Raw genomic sequence first — 16,781 nt, forward strand, 5'->3', positions numbered from 1 at the left:
TTAAAAAACAAACAAAATAACATGTATAAAATCCATGTAACTAGTTCCTTAAGATTTTAAATGTGGCTTATAATAAGATTTCCAATGGAGTTTTACGCTTTCAAGAAAGACGTTTTCAACAGGAAAATGCTGGTGTTATATCTACAGTGGAAGTTTTCCTACTAGGTAATATCAAAAGTAGATTTAAGTATTGGAAATATGCCAAAAATTGAAAACAGAAAATGGGAAAACCCATAAGATAACATAAAGTAAAGTAAAAATGTAGTGGAAGAGATTACCAATAGCAAATAAAAGAAAGGCAAAGAAATTAAAAACAAAAAAAGATAGTCTTACACAAGATTGAAAAGGGCAAATGAATACACACACACACACACACATACACACACAATTATACATATATATTTCTTTATTTCAAGTCCATTATTTCTTTTCAAGGGGCTTAGCAGAGAAAGAACAAGTCAACAGAGGAAAGAAATGAGTAATTGAAAGTCTCACGACAAAAAAATGATGGATAGTATGAGAGAATAAAATAACCCCTTCTCTAGCTTTATGCCGGGGATATAGTCATATTACTTTAGTACTTATTAACTAAACAATGAAGCAAGCGATAATAAACTGGGTAAACCAGAAAGCACGAAACTAGAGTTATTTTCATTTATTTCAAATAAAGAGCTTTTTGGATCAAGAAACAGTAAATAAATACATTTTCTTAAAGGGACCTGCTGAAGAGAATAGTATATAATGTACTTAAAAAATGTAAACTTTAGAACAAAGCTGGCTTCAAATGCTAACTTTGTCACTGCATGGTTTTGGGTAAATTCATTTAATTTCTATAAGCCTTAGTCTTTCAAATATAAAAGGAGGAAACTAAGATCTATATTTTTGGATTAGAAATAAAATGAAAAGTATGCAGCAGAGTATCTTACCCTAGTGGACTTTAGTAAATGTTAAATCACCATTAGCTATTTGTATAATTTTTTTTTTTTTTAATGCTCTACAGCAGGGGTGGGGAACCTTTCTTCTGCCAAGGGCCATTTGGATATTTATAACATCATATGCAGGCCATACAACATTATCAACTTAAAAATTAGCCTGCTATATTTGGTCAAACATTTAATTAACTCATCCCTAATGTGATCACTGGAACTGCTTCTCCTTGGTGAGGCCTTGGCAGGGCCAGACCAAATGATTTTGCAAGTCATATACAGGGCCTGCGGGCAGGGCATTCCCCACCCCTGCTCTATAGAATAGATGCATATAAATGACAGTAAGTGAATCTTAATATCCCCATTGTCTGCTTTTCTTATATTTAAAAGACTACATTTTCCTTAAAATCTTATTATGAATTAATTTTGCTTCAGCCAAATTAATTTGGGCCCAAATCACCAAATATACCTAACATAAATAGATTCAGAAAAAGTCACTACCATTTTAAAACAAACAATCCCTGACTCTTTCCCCCTATACATGCACATATATAAAACCAAAAAGTAATTTAAAATTTTAGGCCTAGTCTTTCTTTAGGGGAATGAGGCCATATCAGATCTTCATTTATAAATTTCCTCTGTTGAATAACAATTTGATTACTTAAAATACGTAGCAATACAGGGCAAAAGCTAACCCAAAAGCCCTTGAATTTCAATATTTGTCTAAGTTCTAAATACAGGGTGGAAAAAAAGTTGGTTTGCAGTTGTTCATATGGAAAATTAATACAATTAATAAATAAAAATACAAGAGTAAACTGTTTCGAGCACTCACAACTATAAAGGTACTTTTGCCCCACCCTGTATATCAAATGGATTTTTCAGTGATATGCTAATTTAAACTAATATGGTTCCTGACCAATTTATCATCTCACAATATTCTAGAGCCATCATATCTTTATTGTGGTACAGATGTAGGAACTATGAGAGAGATCCAATATGGCAGCAGATTAGGTGGAAGCTATACTCACCTCCTGCCCGAACTAAACTGGAATTACAAGTAAAGTATAGACAAATCTTCCTGAATAACCAACTGAAGACTAGCAGAAGAGAAGCCTTATAACCAAGGACTTACAGAGGAGGCCACGTGGAGACTGGAAGGAAGTGAGGAGGCATGAGAAGGCTAAACAAGCACTCATGGGTAACTGCTAAAGTTCCGGAGGGATATACTGCTGCAGGGAGGTTCCTTTGAAAAGCGTGGGGTCTAAACCCCAAGTCAGGCCCCCCAGCCCAGAGAATCAGGACTGGGAAAGGCACCCATATAACATCTGGCTATGAAAAGTAGCGGGGTTTCTGTCCACCAGGGAGAGATGGCTAGAAACACAGGCCATATTTCATAATTTCTCACTTGCTTGGTGTGGTTGACCTGCACTAGGTTTCATCAGAAAACCAATGTGAAAGAGCTTAATTTACCTCAAGGTATAACTTGACCATAACTCTTTAACTCTTTTAGTCAATGAATCACTAATTTAGTATTTCCCAGAAAGTGTTCCATACATGTAAAAATATATTAAGTGGAAAATGATTACTGTTCATACGAATCTGGAAGTCTCTAGATTTTAGAATTTTTTTTACTTGTAGGCATTTCTGAGCTTTTTACATGCACCCCGAGTGTACAAGACAGGGATATTGTATACATTAACTCCCAAACTCAGCTGACTGGGGTGTATCTTTTGGTGTCAGTGTTCTGTAGAACATTTTCTAGGAAACATGAATATAACTGTAATCCCACAAAACGTAAAAGAACAGTGAGATGTAGGCAGTATGAAGAAAACTGTTATTGAGGGATCAACGTCGATTACATAGACAGGCCATCCCTGCCAGAGAGTATTTTCCCAGGTTAGCTCTTCTCAGCAGATCCCTCCTCAGAGACACTGCCCAGCTTCCCTTTTGGACCCACAGGTTTTTTGCAGGTATTATACTTTTCGCTGTATATCTCAAGTTGCCTATAAATAAAATGAAGTACACTCTGATAACTGCTATCTATATTAACATTTTTAAAAACTTTTAAAAAAAATTCAAGAAAGAAAAGAAAAATAACTTTTAAAAAAAGAAAAATTAACCACCCAGGAATATAAACAGTACATCTAAGAGTAAATTCAAGCAAAACTGGTAATTTTACCAAACCTAAGAAAGCACCATTCTTGAAGTGCTAAGAACTTTCTAGTAAACTCTCACCATTAGCTCGAGAACCAAACCATCAATAAAAATGCAATGTATCAATGTTTGTTTATAGATGAATACTAATTTCATCACAGATGTCAGCTGAAAAATTTTGCATTAGAAAGCAGGACTCATTAACTTTCTAGGTGTCTGAATTCAAGGTAAAAGGTAAATTCCCAGTTGCCCCATTCCATAATTAATGTTCATAACAATAATTCAAAACCAAGATAAGATCTTAAAGTATCTTCTGAAACGTAAGATAGATAAAATAATATTCAGTTCAGTTGTTTGAATATTGGAGATAACTGTAGAATATTGATTTTTATTAGTTAACTGGATTACTTTTCCAACTCTTCAGAAATTGAAGACGGTTCATCCTTAAACATTACCACTAGATAATACTCAGTAACTAATCTAGTCCCATTTCAACTGTAAATACATGCTGACTATACATTTTGGAATATACACAGAATGTTTGTTTACAGTCCAAATTCATGCTAAAGCCACCGTTAAACACATTCAAGCAACAATCAATTCTGGTTTTGTCCTGCTTCTCATTATAGCTTTACAAATGATAGTAAAATCCAGTGGGTAATTTCAGTTTGTACTATGATGTGCAAACAAATGCTGCCAGCTAGTTGCAAACTTGTATGTAAATATGTAAGTAAATGTGTATTGATTTACCTTATTTGGCATTTCTCAGACCTCTTAAAAACATCAATTCTGTCTATTGTACTCTCCAAATCATAGAAAAAAATTAAAGGTATGAATTATCATCTTGAAGCCATTTTAGATGTACTAGTACAGTATTTACACAGTTAGATACATTCCAAATTCTTTTATAAGCAAACCACTGAAGTGAGAAGAATTCAAGGAAGATTGCAAAATAAGGCTTACTTTCACTGCAGCAATAAGACGAATGTAGTCACTAAGTAGTTCTGAAAACATGTAAAAGTCAGCAAAAGCTTGTTCTTGATGTAACTGGTCTATCTTCTCCTCAACCTCTGCAAGCTGAGACAAAGCTCTAGATAAAGCAGTATGATCCTCAGAATTACCTAACATGGCAGCACTTTTTGCAAAGGCAGCTGTGTTGGCTGAAAGTTCTGAAATAGAGAAGTATTCACTTTTAATGTTCACTAGTAGTTTCTAAATATTGCATTAATTTTTACCTTCTCTCTAAATTTTATCTATTCAAAAATTGCTCAAGTAATATTTTAAAATAATTAACATAAAACAAGTCATTACAAAGCCTTGGGCGTAAATGCCAGCTGCTCAAAGCTCTACTGCCTATCTTCGCAGATGAACTATGTTTAATAATTTAATATAATAATCTGCCTCCCCTTTCTCTCCTGAGGTACTTACTCTTTCTGTCTACTCCTTAAACTAAATATAAATTTATATTCAATATGGAAAGCATTGAGAACACACAATTGACTTATACTACTTTGCTTTAAACATTTATTGGTCATTAAAAATAATGTCTATAATTTTTAATGAGAATATTATTTAGCCAACAGGAGGAAAGCAAGGTAAAACTGTACATACAGTTCTCATAGGTCTTATTTTTTTCTTTGTATGCAACAATGCTTAGTGAAATATTAAGACTTTCTAAAGTGATTTTTGAACATGATCATTTTAGATGCTTCCAATAAAAATAGATGTCTATAGGCTGTTCAATGACTAATAATTACACTGCCTGGAAATTGCTCTGTTGCTCGGTATCATAGAAAGTGATCTAAAAGAACCTTAAAGCCCATTCACTAAGAGATATAATACAAATAGGACAAGCTGTTATTTGATTAAAACGTATTGCTGGCAATAGCACATACTATATTACTTATCAAGAATTTTAGAAATCTGATATTAAAAACTTTCTTTAAAAATTAAAAAAAAATTAAAAAAAATTAAAGAATTGCAACTCAAATTTTCTATAAATTTTTAACAAAAATTCCCAGATTTTTAAATAAAATGGTTCAAAAATGAATAAAATATTTCAGTCTTCTAGAAAATACAGGCACAAAACAAGTATTTTAAAGAAAAATTTCAAATATCAATTTTTGAATCTCATATTTTTTATTATAAATTAAGACATCTCATTAGTTGAATAATAAATGTTTAACAAAGAATTAGATGGACAATTTAAATCCATAACTCAAAATTTAGGTCCCAAAAAATGTATACACATAATTTGAATAATTATAAAGGCCGTGTTTATATTTCATTTTCAAAATTGAGCTATCAGCTGCTACACTGTGTATACATTTTCTTGGAACACCTTGTATACTTTTATAAACAAGCTCTGGATTTTTCTACTTCTAAACTAGAAGTTAAATTAAAATAGAAAAAAAAAAAATCAAACAACAAAGCTGAAATAGAAAACATTCTCTTAAACTATTGTTTTCTCTCTTCCATAATAACTTCACAATATTCATTTTAACAAAATTTAAATTAAATGTTTCAACAATTAACTCATGGTGCTAAACACATAAATAATAAGGCAAACAAACCTTTCCTATGACAGACCAAGGCTTCAACATTGGCATGAAGTTTCCTAAGTTGCTGATCCAGATTTTCAAATTGCTGCTGCTTTTCTTCAAACCACTAACAAAACAAAAAAAACAAAAAAAGAAAAGAAAAGAAAAATGGAGCCAATTTAGCCAGAACAAACCACTATAAATTAGGTTACCAACAGCAAACTACATTCCTTGTTTTAAAGCAACAAATTAACCATGGATGACCATGGTGGTCAACTGATGTGGCTGAGAACTAAACTCAATAAGCAAATTAATATCCTATTTTCTACTTGTACAGCTTTAAAATGCAATTGTTGGGCTCATTAATTCATCTCATTATTCAAGTCGAAAAATCAGCTCTTACTGCATCCGATTCATTCATCTTGATTGTCATTTTGTTGACAGCGTCGGCAGCCTTGTTCACCATCCTCAATATTCCTGCTCCACTCAGAGCCTGTGTATTAACTGCTCTAGGCAGCTGGAATTGAATGACAAATAAGGGCAAACAAACCGGTTAAAAGCCTGGAGGTTTAACTGGGCACAAAAGGGATTGTCCCCCCTCCCCCACAAAAAAAGGAAAGAAAAAAAGGAGGTGGTATTTTCTTCATTCTCATACATTTCAATAGTGAGATCTAATTTTTCAAATACACTACTTGTATATTCTCAAAGGAAAACGTGAAAAATAGACTTTCCATTTGTTTTTCTTCTGCACGTTTACATTTAGATGGAACAGTCTGTTTGTCAAAATATAGTAATTGCCAAGCACCTTAATGCTAGCCACCTGTTTGCTAGCAGAAATAAACTGTTTATAAGGAAAGAAGAAAGTCTTGAGAAAAATCTCCTGATGCTCAGTTAAAACTGCGTGATTTTGAATTTTTAAATTTTGGGATTCAATAAATTTTTAGAAGATCTCTAAAGGTAGCAATTGCCAAACATCTCAAATATAAAGAGCAGCATGGTTATTATAATTTAAGCTCTTTCAAGTTACAAATTTGCATTTCAAAATCTTAATGAGAATATTAGAATGTACATGTAAACACATTCATCTCTAAAAATGTGTTCTGAATAAACTTATTTCAATACGGTGCCTAAGCAACAATTTAGGGCACTCAAAATTATACTACACAAGCCATTCTTTTAAATCTGGTGGGGACTATAATTATCAATGCAAAGAAGACATTTTGCTAGTAATTTAGTCAGGTAATTAAAGCTAATTAAAGCACTAAGCAAAAAAAATTATTGCTTTATTCCACCTATTAAACCATTTATTTATTGAGCATCTCTATTCTTATATAAATTATTACACTGAAAAATATAAATACTGAGAACATTTATATACAAAATTTTAAAGTAGAAATAATACCTCTGAACTTTCCAAGAACTGCCTTAAATCAGGATCCTGTAGTAAAGTGGGATGCTTTACTGTTCTTTGAAGATACCTAGATTTAAGAATAAAATTGCACCTTTATTTATCAGTAGCATCTTATATTAAAACTATTTCAACAAAAGGATAAATCAGTAAGTAGGTAAAAAGATGTCCTCAGTCTACCTCCTATTATATCAGTCTGCCTCACTCTAATCACTTAGATTCTTACAGCAATTTAATGATTAAAAAGCTCTTTGTTCATCATTTGAAAATTTGTATTTATGTAAAAAGAGATATGGCAGGGGATGTGGTGGGAGTGGGGAGAGGTTAAATAGCTTACCAAATTTCTCAATGCAAAGTATAAAAGGGTATGTGAGTTTGTCGAATATTTTATCTTTTGGTTGAATTACTATGTTCCCAGTTATTACTTCAGAGTTCTAAGAAACACATCACTATACATATATGCCAGTAAACTATTTTTTTTTTTTTTACTATGTATTACCAAAATGGAGAACAGCCTATCAACTGTTTTCCTTGTCAGCAGGTTTAAATTATCAAATCAGTTTTGGTCTTTATTTAACAAGGACTAAATTTTCTTCAGTATTTCTATTTTCAAGGTTTTGCTTTTATTGATAAATGTCGTTCTTATATGAAACCACATAAAATAAAAATGAAAAAAGAAACACCATTATTAAATTACTATTAGCCCAACTTTAGACATTTTCCTTAAAAGAAAACCCCACATTTCCCTGTCACCCATAATAAATTACCATTCTTTCATAAAAAGAAAAAAGGCCCACTATTGATGATTCTTGGTTACTTACTTATCTAATCCTATTTTTTTAAAATTGCTCTTTCCTCAGATTAAAGTTTACAGAAATAATATTTCAATTACATTTTACCTCACAGTTAATATAACTTTATTCTATTTCCACAGAATAAATATAATCAGTAATTGCTTCTACCTTTTTCCAAGATTATGCTAAGATAAAGTTTCTAAAAAAAGTGAATACCTTCTCTAAAGTCAAATTCTACACAATGGTTACTACACAAAATTACTATTTTATCATGTGTTTTTTTGTATATTTAAGTAAAATATATACCATATTAAGCTTCATTTTAAGTCATTAGGCCACATAAGAAGTCTTTATAATAGAAATAGAGCATTTAGTAGATACGTGAACTTACAACCTATACTGTGGTTTAAAATAGTGTTTGGTGCCTATATTATCAAGCTAAAAAAGAGATGCAGCAGGAACACTAATCCAGTAAATGTAAGAAATGTTGGTATTTTCCCACTGGAATTTTACTGACAATTTTAATACTGAGGTTCTCCAGTACTATTAGGTAAGTTATTTCATTGTTTAGACTGCTTATTGCCTAAAGCAGTTTGCAAAAGTTGTTCATCTGAGTGCACACAACAGCTGGTAAATAGGCAGCACTCAGACATTTGTGAAATGAACAAGCAAGAAGGAAGACACAACATCTAGTACACAACCTTTAAGAAATATTCCAGTGTTTCGAACCTAAATGAAAATATCTAACACTATTTATATTCTAAAATAGTTTTCCAAAGTGAGTTCACATTATATACATATTCTTTTCTTTAAGATTCAAAACGAACAACAGCGTATTAGTGGTGTGAGAAGTCCTACAGGAAGTAAACCTGGTTTAACTTTGTTAAACCCTATGTTAACAAAACTCAACTGACTACAGACTTCCTTTATTCACCTTACCACATATTAGTATTCTGAGGAATTTCAGGAAATGATATTCTAGAAGACAGTAAAATTTTTCTTCTTCTTAAGAGTTACATGAAAAGTAAAGAGCAACTAACCATTAAAAACAAAAGTATCAAGCTTACATAATGTTAAAATTAAGGACAGAATCAAAATGAATTTTAAAATTAGTATTGGTAAATATACACCAATTCAGAATTAAGGTGACGGAAGGTTGTTGATATGTAAAGGAAGGACACAGAACAAAAAGAGGAAAAATATGTAGGAATAACACATGAAAAGGGGCATGGGAAGAAATAGGAATGCTGAAGGAAGACAGAAATAAAAGATGCAATGGAATTAATGAAAAGTAAGTATCAGACTTAACAAGAGGTGATCAGTAGTTATTCTTCTAATAAAGGTTACTCTAAGAAAAGGTTACTGATAAATTTAGAAGAATCACTTAGGGCTTTCAAGTTCCTATTTACTTACCACAAACAAAATAAGTAGGCTATACAAAATGCTTGACAGGAACAAAGTAAAAAACATATCCTTGCTTGAAACTCAAATGCACGTGTTAATAATGAGAATAAAAAAGGCAAAAAGAACTTGATTCTTTGATGACATACAGTTGTTCATTCAACAAATATTTACTAAGCATTTACTATGTATCAGTTATTGTTCTGAGGACTAAGAATGTATCAGTGAACAAAAGAAAACAAGATCCCTTCCCTACTGGAGGTTTTATTTTCATGAGAAGATAGACAATAAACTATACATGTAGTAAATTATGTAAATTATATAGTATGTGACAAGGTGGTAAATGCCATGGAAAAAAGGACAGAACAGTAGATCAAATGGGATCAAGTGTGTAAGGTGTGGTTGGTGGCAATTTAAATAGAATAGGTCTGAATGAAGCCCAATGATCAGAGAACATCTTTCACTGGAAAGGTGTTATTAGAATATTTAAACCTGAAAGAGGTAAAAGAATTAGCCATGCAGATACCTGGGAACAAAAGCTTTCTAGGCAGTGGGAGCAGCCAGTAAAAAAACCATAAGGTGGAAAACTGCCTGAGATCTTTGAAGGGCAGCAAAAACGTCAGTGGCCTAGAGCATAGTGATCAAGGAGGATATGAGATGGAATATGTAACAGTCAGTAGTGCAAGTCATAATGTAAGGCTTTATAGGCCATTATAAAGACTGGCTTTTACTGAGTGACATGGGGGGTGGTATTGATATGACCTGATTTATGGTTTAAAAATATGACTCTAGCTGCTATATTGAAAAACAGTAGAGTACTACCTGAAACTATTATAATATTGTATGTTAACTGTAATTGAAAAATAAAATACATTATTTAGAAAAAAAAGAAAGAGTAGAAGTGAAAGGATGGAAACAGAGAAGAATTAGGAGCCTACCGCAGTTATTTCAGGTATGTGGGCTAGAAGAGGACTGGTGAAAAATGGCTGTATTCCAGATAATGGAAGGAAGCAATAGGATTTCCTGATGAATTAGATAATCCTAAACATCTGCCTACCCTCCAAACTTCCTGATATTAAAGAGTGGATTAATCAATCCACACTGACTGTTTATGCCTTTCCAGTGGATTTTTAGGTACTTGGCATGACCACATTCCTAAATGATACACTTAGAGATAAAGAATGAATTGAAGTTAAATAACTTGCCTAAGGTCGCACAGTGTGTGCAGTGCATAGTGAAGTGCAGGCTTCAAAAGAGAAAGGATTATAAATGTGTGCACTATATCATGCTACTCTGTATTTATATTCGCAGAAGTGTATTCTTACCTATAAGGTAATATGTGAAACACTCTCAAGAAAATCAAGCAAGCGATCTTGGAGATACTCTTAATAGAAGTAGTTTCTGCTTAACTCACTGAGCGGGGCACAGGGAAGTACTTGAGTTCTTAATCACTTCCTTTCCTTCCAATAATTTAATACCAGATGTTTACCCTTTCTTTCAAGATAGTCATCTGGATTCTCTAAGTTGAACAAACAAATAAATGTGTAAATGACTATCACTGTATATACAAAGAGAAGTACTTCTCTGACCTACACGATTCAATGAGTGGATATTCCACAGATCTGCCTATCCTAATGTTTAAATTTTAAGAAGTGCCACAGAACAATCACTTTAGCAAATTCATTCCAATTCCTTTGTTTCTATATTTTGACACCTATGTTTTCTTCAGTCATCTTTGTAATTTAAAATAAACCTTTCCCTCAGTAGTACACTGTTTCTCTTCTTACACTACTGCAAATTCCACTAAAATAGTACTTAACCAGTAACATTTATCAGTAAAGAAACTGTCTCGACATATATACTAGGTTAGGTTTCAGTATTTCCTTATAACTCTCCTCAGTGTTTCATACTATATGAAGGTATGGTAAGTACTATGCAATGCATTCAAGTTCCAAGAAGGGTGAATGTAGAATCAGATTATATGTGCTTGGTACAATAAATCTTCATTAAGTTCCTTATCAAGCATGCCATCTGAAATATTTCAAATTTACTCATAGAAAAATAGGACTTGAAAGGTTTCTCAAAGGGTCATGGTTACACTTTAGGAAAGAATAAGCAAAACCAAGGCAGAGCATTATCTACCTTTATTCTTTAAAATATTCTGTCTATGACCTCTTTTACAACAGAAGCAGTTCTAATGGCTACCCTCAACATCTCTTGATGCAATAGAAATCCTTTTCCTGAGTAATTGTTGAATGTCACAGACAAAATCTCATCTTTTTAAATCATTTTTTATTTTCAATTACAGCTGACATCCATTATTATATTAGTTTCAGGTGTATAACCCAGTGATTAGACATTATATAACTTATTAAGTGATCATCCCATTAAATCTTTCACCCGACACATAGCTATTAGAATATTAACTATATTCCCTATGCTATACTTTACATCCCTACAACTATTCTGTAACCAACAATTTGTATTACTTAATCCCTTCACCCATCCCCCGCTACCCCCTCCCATCTGGCAGCCATCAAAATGTTCTATGAGTCTGTTTCTGCTTGTTCATTAATTTTGTTTTTCAGATTCAATTGTTGCTAGATATGTATTTAGTGCCATTCTATTCGTATTTTTAAACGTTTTTTTGTTCTTCTTTTTCTTAAAGAAGACCCTTTAACATTTCATATAATAATGGTTTGGTGGTGATGAACTCCTTTAGCTTTTTCTTGTCTGGGAAGCTCTTTATCTGTCCTTGGATTCTAAATGATAGCTTTGCCGGGTAACCTTGGTTGTAGGTCCTTGTTTTTCATCACTTTGAATATTTGTTGCCAATCCCTTAGGCCTGCAAAGTTTCTGCTGGGAAATCAGCTGATAGTCTTATGGGAGATCCCTTATAGGTAACTGCTTTTTTCTTGCTGCTTTTAAGATTCTCTCTTCTGCACTTTAATTATGATGTGTCTTGGTGTGGGCCTCTTGGGGTTCATCTTGTTTGGGACTCTGAGCTTTGTGGACTTGTATGTCTTATTTCCTTCACCAGGTTAGGGAAGTTTTCTGTCATTCTATTTTCAAATAGTCTTCAATTTATTGCTCTTTCTCTTCTTCCATCACCTTCGTGATGTGAATGTTGGTACTCTTGAAGTTGTCCCAGAGGCTCCTTACATTATCCTCAATTTTTTGGATTCTTTTTTCTTTTTGCTGTTCTGACTGGGTATTTTTTGCTTCCTTATCTTCCAAATTGCTGATTTAGTTCTCAGCTTAATCTACTGTTGATTCTCTGTAAACTATTCTTCATTTCAGTTAGTGTATCCTTCATTTCTGATTGTTCCTTTTTTATGCTGCTGAAGTTCTCAGTAAGTCCACGGAGTATCTTCATATCCAGTGTTTTGAACTCCGCATCTAGTAGATTGCTTGTCTCCATTTTGTTCAGTTCTTTTTCTGGAGTTGTGTTCTGGTCTTTCATTTGGGACATGTTCCTTTGTCTCCTCCTTCTGGCAGCCTGCCCGTGTTTGTTTCTATATATTAGGTATTGCTGCTACATCTCCCAGGCTTGGTAGAGTGGCCTAATGTAGTAGGTGTCCTGCAGGGACCAGTGGCACAGCCTCTCTGAGCACCCAAGCTGGGTACTTGAGCTGCGTGCCACCCTCCTCACCCCCCTACTCCTGTGTGGGCTGTACACCTTCCTGTTGTAGTTGAGCCTTGATTGCTGTTGGCATGTCAATGGGATTTACCCCCAGGCCGATCAGCTGCAAGGACTGGCTGTGAATGACTACTGTTGGGTAGTGGTGCTTGACATAGTCTGAAACTGTCCACTGGGTGCTCTAGCTCTGGGGCCTCCCAGGAGGTATAGGCCAAGGTCAGCCACCACTGGTGTTCTGCCTGGGCCCATGCGGCATGAGCTACAAAGCAATCTGCAGATGGCTGCAAGTTGTGCTGGGCTTGGAGGTTCCCAGGCAAAGCCAGCTGTGAACCAAGGCTGGCTGCTGCTAGCACCAGGCCTGGAACACTTAGTGAGAGAGATATGGGGCTTGCTGAGGCCAAACACTGCTTGTTTTGAGAGATTTTAGGAAAATATGAAGCATGAGCCAAGACAGGCCATTTTTATGGAAAAGCCACAGGAAACAGCTTGGATGGGCCTGAAAGTTGGGTGATTCCAGGGCCTCAAGGAATCACCAGGATGGGGCAAACAGTGTAAGCCAGGTTGATGGAGTCTCAGATACGGCATGCCCACCTGCCAGCTATGTTGAGGAGGGCTCAGAAAAGGAATGGCCTCTGCCAGCACTTCTGTCTGGGAGAAAGTTGCCCCCAACTCTCGCCCTGATGCCAGATACTTTATTGTTTCTCCATGTCTCTGGTGCCTTTCAAGCTGCTGCCCTGGTACTGGAGCTTAGAGGGAGTGAGTCTCAGTTGATCCATGCACGGGCCCTTTAAGAAAACTAACTGGGACTCTAGTAGCCTCTGTCTCCCTCAGCCTCAATCCCTGCTGGTTTTACAGTAAGAACCTTATGAGGACTTCTTTTCTTGGCACTGGAACCCTGGTCTGGGGAGCCTAGGACCCCTCACTCTGCATCAAGATATCCCTCCCAATTTTTATCTGCTACACATTGGTGTGGGACCACCCTGTTCCTCATCTCTGCCCCTTACTAGTCTTCATGTGGCTTCTTTTTTAATTCCCTAGTTGTAAGACTTCCATTCAACTCGATTTCAGGCAGTTCTGTAATTAGTTGTAATTTTGATGTGGTTGTGGTAGGAGGCAAGTACCATGTTTACCTATGCCGCCATCTTGACTGGAGGTTTAAACATGATCTCATCACTTAAGTCTTCTCTAACATAAGATTTTAAACGGCACATCCTTTCGTTTTTCTTACTGCAATTGTTCAAACCTGACTTTACTGTGGCATTTTCTTATAATTTAAATAATTTATTACTAAAACCCAGAAATATGCTGCCTTAAAAATAGTTTTAAAAAATAACTTGTGGCCCAGAGATAATATATATACTACTCACTAAAATCTCTCCTACCCCCACCCCCACCACTGATTTTAAGCCAAAATAGAAAATAAAACAAATAACAAATAAGCCAATTCAATTAAAATAAAATTGAATGAAAATAACAAAAAAGAAAAAACCTGTGAAATCAGAAAATGTCTTAACTTTAGGTAATGTTATGTACTTAGGTTCTAAAAGTTGGACTTTAAGATAGTTTCAAAATTGTTTTCTCACATTTTCAGCATAGCAAGAAAAAAATAAATGTTAAGATTCTAAAAACAGGAATCCTCCTATCCATTCCACTTTTAGTCAGCAACAATGACAAGTCTTCAACACTATAGGAGATGTGCTAAGTCAAGTACTTAAAGGAAGGTAGGGCATATATATTAGCCTTTAAACACACAGTCTAGTCAAGAAGTCACTAATACTTTTGTATACTCAAGTCAAATCAATTATACAAATTAAAGGAGGGTGCACAAACCTAATTATTCAGTGAACTTAAAAATCATACACAGTAATAAGCAAAGGAAAAATTTAGATGAACTATAATTAGCCAAATTATCCAACACAGAACTGAATGTGAGTATAACTTCCTAAGAACATAAATAATACTAAAGAGATTATTTTTGTCCAAATACTTTTATTAAACCTATACCCCCATTCACAAGATTCATGTATTCTTTTTTTACTTTTTTTGTTGACTACAGCTATCCTCGACTAACTCATACCTTTATATTGCTGTTTGTAATAATACAAAAATATGTGGTATTTTGATAAACTATTAATGAGGATTAATAAAAGCAGAACAAGCCTATAGTACTGTGTTGTTTAAAGAAGCAATTTTCTTAATAAAAGTTTAAAGCACTTTTGATAAGTCATCAAATGGTATTTTGAAAAAAATTTAATCGCTGAAATAGTTATACCAATATAATGGAATTAGACCTATAGTACTGAAGTAAAAACATGAGTGTAATAAAGCAGAACTGTCTAGCATTACCTTTCAAGAGCTGCTCTTCGTTTTTCTACAAATTCAGTGGATGATAAATCTTCTTTTCCCACTTTGACCTTAGTCATGCCTTTGAAAAAAATTGAATGAGACTCATGATGATTTTATATTATTATGAAAGTCTTTTATAATCATTTCTGCCTAATTTAAAATATACTCTAAATCTGAACTTGAAAAAATCTAACTTTATAATTACTAATACACTTTTGAGAAATTAACACACATGCTACATTAACACTACTTGGTAAGTACTTATAAAGAAGTTGAGCTGTGTCTGTAGTTTACTGAACAATAACTTTTGGATTCTTTATCTGTTATATACTATATTCCTAGTAAATTAAAATGTGTTTATATTTCAATGGAATTCGAATTAGTAAATATAAGCTCAATTAATATTTTCATTTTTTTATTAGCAATAATTAAGGTTCTTTACCTTGGAGACAGGAAAAATAAAAATAAATGTAATCTATAAATTTCCACTTTAGCACTAATACAGAAGAACGAAGATTTTTCTTTCTTTTCCTGTTCTTTTTCCTTTCAAAAGTCAGTCCTGTAGCGATAAAGTACTGATACATGCTACATGGATGAACCCTGAAAATATTATGCTAAGTGAAAGAAGCTTGTCACAAAGGATCATATATTGTATAATTCTCTTCATATAAAGGAAAAGGCAAATAGGCAAATTTATAGAAAAAGAAAATAAATTAGTGATTGCCTATGGATGGAGAGAGAAGGAAATAAGAGGATGGCGGCTAAGGGGTGATAAAACTATCCTAAAACGGATGTGGTGATGTATGGACTCTGAATACACTAAAAGCCATTGAATTACATGCTTAAATGGATAAATTATATAGCATATGAATTATATCTCCATAAAGTCATTAAAAATGAATTATATAAAACCATGTAATTCTTATTTAGGTTGATATATCTGGTGAATAAACATGTATCACCTATAAATGTTCTATTTAATTCCTCTGAAACATAATAGTTTGAAAAAGAAAACTCAAACATCTATCCTGCCTGGACTACAAGATGTGAGACGTTAATTATTTCACATATTCTGTTTACCTGTAGAAAACCTTACCAAGATATAGTTCTTTCCTTTTACTTCCTTCAAGAACCTTCTGCCCATGCTATTTACTAGAGGTAACCTTTATATACCATTGTGGGGAAAAAGAAAAACAAAAGCCCTACTCTAACCAGTTACCTTTAACTTTGTTGCTTTTTTCTAAAAGCTTAGTGAAATAGTGTTTTTAAGTCAACTAAGGTTCTATAAAAGAGTAGTAACTGCTATGTGCTAACGAAAACAATCTTCTTCCTTCTGTGGCAGTTCTAGTCTCCAAGCATAGAAGTTTCTACTCTTATTCCCCCACCCCATCCATTATCGTTTGTTATTTGAAAACCACTTAGTATGTAATTAAAATAACCTCCATATCTTAAATTGTTCTTAGACAATGAATTCGTTTTTACTTTTAAAAAGTTGATGAACAATATGAAATTTTAAAATGACTGCTTCTATACTTGATTAGTTTCCAGGAAGCTAAGAGACCAATTTGTTAC

At 33.6% G+C, this 16,781-nt stretch overlaps 1 protein-coding gene across 1 annotated transcript in view; it reads right to left on the reverse strand.

Moving 5' to 3' along the window:
- SNX2 (sorting nexin 2) overlaps positions 1-16,781 on the reverse strand; it is a 45,803-nt gene that overhangs the window by 3,689 nt on the left and 25,333 nt on the right. Inside the window, exons 7-11 of the mRNA XM_081132741.1 lie at positions 15,210-15,288; positions 7,023-7,098; positions 6,024-6,137; positions 5,654-5,747; positions 4,044-4,249 (exon numbers count right to left, since the gene is read on the reverse strand). Coding sequence (XP_080988867.1) covers positions 4,044-4,249; positions 5,654-5,747; positions 6,024-6,137; positions 7,023-7,098; positions 15,210-15,288 — 569 coding nt within the window. The remainder of the gene's footprint in view (positions 1-4,043; positions 4,250-5,653; positions 5,748-6,023; positions 6,138-7,022; positions 7,099-15,209; positions 15,289-16,781) is intronic.

This window comes from Miniopterus schreibersii (genome assembly GCF_964146895.1).
Source record: "Miniopterus schreibersii genome assembly, chromosome: 3".
Lineage (NCBI taxonomy): Eukaryota > Metazoa > Chordata > Mammalia > Chiroptera > Miniopteridae > Miniopterus > Miniopterus schreibersii.